Here is a 10,415-nt window from a genome sequence, read left to right as displayed (position 1 = left end):
TGATTGCTTTTTTTGTGCTCTACAAGGTCTGTGCAGCCAAGGTCATGATCTCCTTTCGAAAAGACGTCTGCATAATTCGCCAAAAGGTCCCTAACTTGATGAGCCTGTGATGATGACAAATGGACTATGCTCTTTTTATAGAGGTCAGTTAAATGTTCTGGGAGAGGATGTCCTTTCTTTATGGTTGTATTTCTTGCCTTAACATTGAATAGCTCTATCTCCTGGCACACACCCAACAATGCCCCTTCCTTAAGTGTCTGCTCACATTTAGGGAAATTATCCACTGTTATGGGTACTATTTGATGACGTATCAAAAGTGACCTTCCAATTTTCACGTCTGCTGGCCTGGATGGGTCTTCCACTGCTTCCAAAAGCATCTGGCTTCCTTGGGAATGTTCTTTTATTCTACCCCAAATCATATTCTCTGACATAGGGGGTATTGTAGTTGACTTAAGTGTTGTGACATGCAAATCAACAGATGCAGCAACACTTACTGGAATTTGGCCTTTGTTGTTTCCAATCGTCATTTTATCGAAGTTAACTACACACTTCCTTGGTATTAAATAGTACAATACTAATATGCATTGGTCTTCAATGTCAGCCAAGTATACTTTCTGTCTGTTCTTCATGCCCATGAGCTCAATAGTTACCCATACTGGTCCCTGCAACCTTGCATAATGTCCTGTCACACCAAAAAGCTTCTGTACAGCTTCTGGTACTCCTTTGTTATCCAGCACAAGGGTTTGCTGAGATGCAGAATTTATGACAAAGTCGCACCTTTGGCCATCCAGCTTCCCTGTCACATCGACACTATGTGTGCTTGCCATTTTACACCTAGCTGTTGGGACTTCACAATGGGGGTTGGTTCGCGTCCCTCAGCACCAACCACTAATGTTTTCCTGAAGCTGACTTATTGGTAGTATTCTTCTTACACTGGCTCCTCGTATGTCCTTGCTCTCTACAGTTCCAACAACCTTTCTGGGTAGCAGCCTTTCCTGCAGTGGCATCTTCCCTGTATTGAAGTTGCCAGCATTGAGCTCTCTTGTACCCAGGTTTATTACAGTACCATCAAAGTCCCTCAAACTTCTCTAAAAGCTGCCCTTTTCTGGTCTTGATTCTCGATGACTGTACCAACCTTGGTACCTCTGTGTTGGACCTAACATAGGATTCGAATTCAAGAGCTCTGGCCATTGCATCCTTCATAGTAGAAGGGTGTGCTTGCTTTATTTGCATCTTCAGTTGTGGACTGTCCAAGGCATCTACAAACTGACCCCTCAGCAACAGCCTGAGGACATTGGGTGGTGCAGTTGGGTAGGCCTTGTGTGCCACACTTTCCAAATCCTGTGCCAGCTCTTGCAGGCTCTCCCCTTTAGCACGGACTCTCGTCCTAAACCTAGCCCTGTAGACTTCAGACCATACCTGAGTTCTAGAGCAGCTACTAGTGCTCTATAGTTGTGCCTGTCGTCTGCTGACAACTGTCCAAGTATTTCCAGTGGTTGTCCCTTCAAGCTCGTTGCCAGGTACACTGCTTCCTGCACCTCTGTCCATCCATTTATTTCTGCCAGGAGCTCAAATTGTGCTCTATGTGCTCTCCATGGTGCCTTTCCATCGAATTCCTGTGGCTTCCTTCGTACTAGATCACCCCTATTGCTAACACTCATGTCTGGAATGTGACTTCTGACAGGACTGAAGATGTCTGTATTAGAGTTTAGCTGTAGGGTCTCGTAGGGACTTCCTGTTGTCTGGGGCTGATTAAGTCAATGGCTAATATATCCTCCCTGTGTAAAAGACAGCAAATCGTCCTTTAATATATTTAATTCACTTTGAAATTTACTAATCTTTTCCAATTGTAATTCTTGTTTCTTTTCTTGTTCCAGTTGCCACTGGTGCTAGTTTTCTTGTCACTGCTGTAGTTTCTCTTCTTGTTCATTTTTTTCTTCTCCAACCACTGCTGTAGCCTCTCTTCTTGTTTCTTTTCTTTCTTCTCCAACCACTGCTGTAGTCTCCTTGTTTATTTTGCTGTTCGAGCTGCCACTTTTGCAGGTTTTCTTGCCACTGCCGTAGTTGCTCTTCTTGTTTCTTTTCTCCTTTTTTTTGTTTCTTTTTTCCTCCAACAACTGCTGTAATCTCTCTTCTTGTTTCTTTTGCTATTCTTGTATTGCTGCCATCAGATCTGCTAAGCTGTAGTTTGATTTGACACTTCTCGTTTACAGCTTCTTTTTTTCTTTTCCATCCCATATCTGACACCAATTTGTTGCGTATTTGCTTGTTTGTTAAATTCCGATAGAAATTATTTCCGAGGAACTTTAGCGATACAAGTCCTTTAATGATTAAACCAGTTTATTCTTTCTCGATACAACATTTAGTAATACACAGAATTTCCAGAGTCACTTTAAACTTAACAACTTTTATAACACACGCTATAAATTACAGTGATTCGTTTTTAGGGCCATAGCTTTTTTTTATGTATTTCTACTTGGGCTGCTTCTTGTTTATTTGTTATTAAGCACAGCTACACAATGGGCTACCTGTACTGTGCCGACCACGAGTATTGAAACCCGGTTTTTAGCGATATGAGCCATCGGACTTTTTACTGAGGGATGTTGGAAAAGAAACCTAAGTGTATGCAAAATGTCTGGTCAAAAATTTCATCTTTGAGGCTTAGATATAATATCTTTAAGTAATTGGTATCAGTAACGTTCTCCGATGTTGAACCAACCGGAAAAGACTGAGAGGTGTTACTAAGGCCTGGTTCCAATGTCTAATCAGTAAAGTCTATCATTCGCAACATTATCTCGCTCTTTGTTGATGAGCAGAGAATGTTGATGTCTTTACCGCAAGGTGTCACGTTACACGCGCTATGAAAGTGTGTGTAAATACATCAGTGATTTTCTTCGTTCATTTCGTGATGTACTTTGGTTCGGACTACTCTGCGGCGTAGCGTGGGACCAGTATAAACCTGTTTACAACAGGAACATGTAAGTTTGTAAACAATTTACGACAGCATAGTGTTGGAATCAAATCTTTAACCTTTAAAAAACTTGTAATGCATAATTGAGGATTAAAGATGATTCTCGGCGAAATTTGTGAATATGAAATTTTAAAATATTCGATATATATTGTTCTCTATTTTAAGGCTTAAAGAACCCATAAACTGTAAGACTACTGTTAATGTTAATAATGTATGTCAATCAATGGGCAGTTTTCTCTTTAAGTATTTCTTCATAACCTTTCTACTAAAGATTACAGGAAAAGGTTCTTGAAAATTCATGATGGAGCGTCAGTTTTGTACTTGTTTTAAAGGCTCTTTGTACTAACTCAAAAATCAGTCTTGAAAACAGAACGTGTGAAACTTCCGTAGTTAAAATATAAACCTGAAAAAGTTGGTTTATGACCATACGATACCTACAACTTTTCTCGTGATTTAAAATAAGGTCTAAAAATTATAATAGTCTCTTCTTTTTTTTCTCCAACAGTAATGTTAGTTCGATGTCTCGTCTCAATATAATAACTTCTGAACATGACATTTGTATTTAAAGAATACAGAGGTATCGTCAATGTACGGGATAGGCTTAAAGTTAAAAATCATCTGGACACTGCTCCAACCATACTTTATCGTGGTAATAGTGAAAAACCTTAGATAAGCAAGGGACTAATTTAAACCTCGTTGATACACCAGCTATTTGATCATAAAATTTTACTTGAAACAGAAAATATGATTTCTTTGTTGAAAATTGAAACAGTTTAATAAAGACATTTTCAGTTAAACCCGTAAGAATTCTCAAATATCAAATTAGCACGAACATCATTTACCTCTTTTTTACTGGATGTTAGTGTATAACGATTCTCTATCAAACTAGCATTGTATACGGGTTCAATGAAACTTGCATTCGTGATATAATTGGAGAAGTTAAAACTATCTCTTAATATTCGTTAGAAGTGAATGGTTTTATAAAATAAACCAAAAATGTGCTAGTTTAAAAATACCAAAGTTAGATACAATGGGTTGAATGAGACAATCAGTTTTAGGAATTTTAGGTTATCCATAAAAAAGAAAGTTTTAAAAAATCACTAAACCAGCGGGTTTAATGTTATTGTGACCTCCTTCAGAAATGACATCAACGTATCTTAACTTTTAAAAAAATGTATTCGTGATTTATCTTCTCTTCTCAGAGTTGACAGAATCTGACCGACTTAAACTGCATATAAACATTTACCCAAAATAACTATACCATTGCCTTTATCAAGTTCTAAAAATACCAAATGTTTGAGAGAACTCAAATGCTTCAAAGCATCATATTCTTCAGTAGATAATTTATGTTAAGAATGATTGAATCGGAAAATGTGACAAGTGTCCAGTACCAAACCTGAAATCTCAGTGTCGATGTTGTCAAATGACTTATTGCTATTCACTTAAATACTTTATTTCTTAAATTGTTTTAACAAGTTTCATAAAGGGCAAAGAAGTTTACAAAACTGTCAGAAAATCCCAAACCAAGAGAAAATTCGTTCTTCAGTTCTGGGTGAGCATAAAGTTAGATAATTTAAGTTCCAATTATTACTTTAGAGATATTCTCAACACAACTATTTCCAAGCCTAGTTATTGTTGTTATTTTTATCTGTTTATTTTCTTAAGTTGAGCAATTCTACTTCCACAAAGATGTTTATTAATCTAAACGTCTGTTTTCTGCGTTGAATGAATGACATCAACAAATCGTTTTAAGTTTATTTAAAGAAACAACAAACGGTGTAATGCAGTTTTCAAATGATTTTACGGTGAATTTCCGAAGGAAAGATGAGACTTTATTGATTTAAACATTTGGAGCTAGGCCTTAAAGATAACTTCGTTTTTTTTTCCAGTATGCTTATAATTGCAAATTGGTTTTCGAAATGCGAGAAACCATTTTTGAAAGGACATGTACAATGTGACTAAACTAGTTTCTCACGAGCTTCATTTTTAACATATGTAACGTGTAATTACACTGAGATACGCGGAAATTTCTTATACAGGATGGCCCAAAACATTTACCCACATTACGAATGTTTACATGACTATAGTAAATGAACCTACAAGCCTGAGGCTCATCCGTAATTTAGAACTGCTGACCAAAGGACAACCAACATCCGCGATCCTATGTCGTTTATTTCAACCGAATAGCGGAATGGACTGTCATAGTTATAAAACAACTTCAGCTGAAGGGACAGAGCATATTCGGAAACATATCGCGGCTTGAACCTTGGACTTTTAAATCCGCAGCACTAAGCCCAAATTATGAAAAGAAACTAATGTGAAAAATAAAATTAAGCCCTAGAAATCAAATTAAATTAACAATGGTTTATATAATTTTTCAAAAACAAATTAAAAATAACGAAAAAGTTTACTGTCAAAATCAAAACTGTAGAAAAAAAAAACGACGTCGCATAAATACGGTAGAAACAGTGTAAACTAAAGTTTTAGCATGTCACTAACATGCCAGAATGCTTTGTCAACTTATAAACGTGTTGATTGTTCTTCGTTTAGGAATGGCCAAGCAGTTTATGATGATATCAAGAATGAATACATTAAAGTTATATGTTTATGATTTTAGTTTGTTTTATAGAACGTACCTAATTATACCAGAAAGTTTAGAGTAAATAATTATTTTGTTACAACCGAACAGTATTTCTTCTTTTAATCGTTATGATCAAATTCCATTTTTCGAAAGTGTATTTTCTGGAGATGTTAGATACTGATTGTAGTGGCCACTTACACAGACGTCCTACCTTAATTAATCTCGAAGTTTGTCTTGAAAACAGTTCCCATGTACGGGTATTTGGGCCAATTATTATCTATGTGAGTTCACCGTAATGATAGTAAAGTTGTTATCACCACGGGCGTAAGACGCGTCTTCACCACTCTATATCTCTACTAATTACGCTTTTATGAACGCTATACCGTGAAACTAATGTTTAAAACAGTTGGATTGCCAAGTTACCGTTTCGAAACTTAATATTTTGTATACGATGAATAATTTCAGCCCAGTGACGAGAGATAGTGTCGACAAAGAGATGAAGGACAAAGCGTATCAACTTTGTCGAGATTACCTTAGTGGTTCGTGGAAAAGTATTTCCAGTAACGATATGGTGTTTACTGCAATAAGGTATGTATTTCACGTTATTTTATATATACCTTCGATTAAAGCTACAGATGAAAACTAACGTTTCAATATCGGGAATCAAAACTTCTAATTAATTCGAAATTGTAAAGTTCGCTTTCTTAAAGTTACATTTTACTGCAGCACAGTGACCCAACGCGCTCTTCTTGTAGTGCATATTGACATAATTATAAAATAAAGCCGAATTTTTATGTATTTCGACATATACTAAAGGACAGAAGGTAGTATATTTATTAGGTTTTCATTGCTTATGTTAGGTAATCGATGATTTTTGAATTGTCTTAGTTTTAGTACTTGATATTTTCAACCAAAATTAACTTTACGTGACAATCGACAGAACTTAGGTTAAAACAAGTAGTTCCTAATGAACTGTTGATTAGAGTGAAAGCAATCAGTCAACAGCACCCTCCTCCTACACGGATACTACTGACACAACAGAGAGGGCCTGACTGCCGGTTTTATAACGCATCCACAGCTGCAAGTGCGGTGTGTGTGTTCAACGGCACATTGTGGGCTCGAACCTTAGATTTTCCTGTCACGCTAACCACTAAACTTGTAGTTTTTATTTTATTTTATTGCTTATGGTGCAATAGTTTTGTGATTATCTATTTTATTTACTGTTTTAAAATATATAATAGGCCTTTTTTGAAGCAACTTTTATGAAGTGATAAATACGTTTTATTAGATATTCTAAAGAAGTAAATTATCTGCAGATATGTTAATTACTAATTAAAAGATTTTACAAACCTTCATGGCAAATTGAAACATAATAATAATTAGAGCTTACAAGTCAAAATGTGTTCAGAATTTGTGGCTATCTGCCCTTAGCCAGTCCTAATTTTGAACTGATAGACTCGGAAGCACCGCTGTCAAATCTTGTCAGACCAGAATAATGATATTTTACCATTACTCGTATAGAAAACCTACGACTCCAATGTGCGGAACTTATTTTTACTGTAACAGTACTCGAACCAAGAACAATTGTATTTACAGTCTGGTTTGGTTTGTTTGTTGAATTTCGCGCAAAGCTACACGAAGGCTATCTGCATTAGCTGTCCCTAATTTAGCAGTGATAGACTGGAGGGAAAGCAGATAGTCAACACTGTAAACTCTTAGGCTACTCTTTTACCAACGAATAATGAGATTGACCGTAATATAACGTCCCCAGGGCGAAAAGGAGGCGGGCATTTTCGGTGACGAGGAGTCGGACCCGCAGCTTGCAGCGCCCTAAACACCAGGCCTTGCTAAGTCCGGACGTTTTAAGGTCAATTGGCACGCTAGGCCTACAATTTTAGATACGCCACTTCCTTCTCGAATGACTTATTAGAAAAATTATCCATCAACATGAGAAAAGTAGTAAATTAAAATGCAGTGATATGGATAGAAATTTGGTTATATTGTAAAATAATTCAAAATTATTATTTTTTCCCTATTGGTTAATATGTCCCTGATCCGGAAACGCAAATTGTAAGGCCACGACCAACCCATTTTGTTTAGAAAATATCACTAAATTCATTTACAGAGATCACGTAATATTAGAAACAAAGCAGCATGGCTACTCGTAATTTTAAAGCATTTTCAGCTTATATATATATGTATACACACACAACCTTGTTGGGATTTTGAAACAAAAAGACGTAGTCATGATGTTCTGGTTGACCTTTATAAAGTTGCAAAACGTTTGTATAACAGACATCTGACAAAAGCTCGAAATCCATTCATTAAACTCCTTTACATACTCTCAGTATAGCAGGTTATTAACCTCAGAACCCGGAGGTCTACTGGGGGGGGGGGATTCTGAGAGAGAGGTAAATCAGTGTACCCAGGATTTTATAGCACGCGCTTTTAGCTTGGGTGTTCGTAATTACTGAATTTCTTTTCATTGTAATTAATTTTTATGTTTTTGTTTTGTAGGGCCCCCAAAGTCTTTTTAAATGTATTTTTCTAAACTATTTGTACATCAAATTCCCCATGGCTTTGTTGGTTACATGATCCTAATAACGTACGAATTATACATTACATAATCCCCATGACTTTGTTGGTTACATGATCCTGATAACGTACGAATTATACATTACATAATCCCAATGACTTTGTTGGTTACATGATCCTAATAACGTACGAATTATACATTACATAAAAATGTAGATCCCTAGTATTGCAATTCATCATATTACTGGGCCCAGCCATGTATTTGACACAGAAAATGAATGATTTCACCCCAACATTTTGGTCAGTTCTTCGCACTGAGGTCATGATAACAAAACCTCGAAACGTTGTCCTTATGTTACTATGTTAAACTTCTAATAAAGTCAATAGTTGTTTTGTAAGTATCGTATTTGGCATCAACATTGAAGTTGTTGGACTATGAACTATCGATTTGTTTTTGATTTTTTATTATTATGCTGCGGTTGTGACGCAAATACGTAACCATCTTTAAAGTCGACATAAAATAAAAATGTCTAAGTGCACTCGTTTGCTGCTGTACTGACGCTGTTAGATGTTTATTCGATAAAGTCCGGGCTTTGACAGTTAACGCAAGTTCGCGTTGTCAGTGAATTAATGCTTGACTTCACTTTATGCTTGATATTTCTCATTTAATAAGAACAGGCTACTCCAGATCTTCACATACTCTTAAGTGCTATGTGCATGCTTTGTGTGCTGTTATACAAGTATTGAAATTTTAGTTCAATTTCACAGTTAAAATATATCGATAACCTAACTTACACTCTTTATCAGATAAAAAATATCATAAAATGAGCTGAAATAATATGTGTGTCAATTAAAATGAGCCCAGTTTACTTACATAATACGGGGGAGGGGGCGAAGGGCCTGATAAACTTAAGAATTGCCGAATACTTTTTCTTTGCGGGAGGCCCATCTTTTGTAGTTATGCATATGATCATATGCCTACAAGCCATTATACATAACGAGATCGTTATAATCTCGTATTTATTTCGAGAAAGTGAAGTCATTATTGAGGGACATGATATCAAAGAAAAAAAAAAATATTGTTTAGTACTATGCAATGCTTTATTCTGTAAAGTGTGCATTTTAAGTTTCCAAATTATGTTAAAATGTTATGAGTTCGGTTGGTATATTGTATATCCAGTTTTGTTTATTGAATAGTTAGATTTTTTTGTTAATCTAGAAAGTATATGCCCTCTCTGAAACATCTATCAAACCCCCTCCAAAAAAAAAAAACCTAACAGACTTTTATGATGGCTCAGCAGTATTAGACACTCCTATAAACTCCAGAAATGCCATAAATTTGCTCTTTGGTCAAAAAGGTAAATCTGTTATGCCAAATTAGCACTCTGTATATGCTAATATAATGATTTGTTTTACTCGGAGTACTTTAAGTTTAACTTACCTGACAGTGACAGCATCATCAAGATTTGATTTTTAATATTCTGTGTCTTAATTCTTTGAGGGAAGTAATGGAACAACCCTAGCCTACACCAAAGAGGTCATAATAAGGCGTGGCAGGACTTAGTATTTGGTTGATAAATAGAAAGGACTAGACAGACAAGTATGAAAGGATTTTTTGAGGAAGCTAACTGGGGTAGTGGACCAAAAGGGTTATTTATTTACAAAGTCTATAGAATGAACCTAGAAATTTTAAGGAACAAGCAGTAGCTCATAAAAAGGCAGCTGAACAACAACATAGTTAAGTAGAAATGAATGCTGCATAGGAGAGGGGGGAGGGTTAATAAAAGTAATTGAAAAACCATTAAAAATGATAATGTACATATAGATGGAATAATTGTATAATGGCAAATCAGGCTTTTATTTATATTATATGAAGACAAGAAAATAGCTTTTAATAATAAAAATAAAATCAGATCAGAAGTGCAAGAAGTGTAGAAAAAGATGGGAAGCACTTACTGAAGAAACTTTTTGTTGGAGAAATGTTGAATTGTTGACTAGTAATTTATTATATGTCTAACACTCTTGTGTATGTAAACAAAAAATTGAGTCTTGATAATTGTTAGATCTAGTTCAGTCTATTCAATACAAGAAATTATTAATCATCTGTAGAATGTGACTTAATTAAAACTGCCATTTTAAAGGGGAATGTCAGCATTAAGGCATTGAAGATTAAAATATGATGTTTTACAGACCATTATGTTCATATATATTTATATTGATTTTAAATGTTTGTTTCCTTTAAAAATTCAAAAAGCTGTTTCATTTAAAAAAAATGGTAAAAGTTAACTGATAATATATATATATATATATATATATATATATATATAT

At 35.3% G+C, this 10,415-nt stretch overlaps 1 protein-coding gene across 1 annotated transcript in view; it reads left to right on the top strand.

Annotated features, from left to right (window-relative positions):
- Window positions 1–4,488: 4,488 nt before the first annotated feature.
- The window catches only part of LOC106468457 (choline kinase alpha-like), a 20,383-nt gene continuing 14,456 nt past the window's right edge, over window positions 4,489–10,415 (top strand). Inside the window, exons 1-2 of the mRNA XM_022396785.1 lie at window positions 4,489–4,523; window positions 6,018–6,140. Of these exons, the coding sequence (XP_022252493.1) occupies window positions 6,049–6,140 (92 nt within the window). The 5' untranslated portion in view covers window positions 4,489–4,523; window positions 6,018–6,048. The remainder of the gene's footprint in view (window positions 4,524–6,017; window positions 6,141–10,415) is intronic.

Source organism: Limulus polyphemus, unplaced genomic scaffold (genome assembly GCF_000517525.1).
Source record: "Limulus polyphemus unplaced genomic scaffold, Limulus_polyphemus-2.1.2 Scaffold3012, whole genome shotgun sequence".
Taxonomy (NCBI): domain Eukaryota; kingdom Metazoa; phylum Arthropoda; class Merostomata; order Xiphosura; family Limulidae; genus Limulus; species Limulus polyphemus.
The sequence above is the reverse complement of the archived record's forward strand: the minus strand, read 5'-3'. Positions and strand labels throughout refer to the sequence as shown.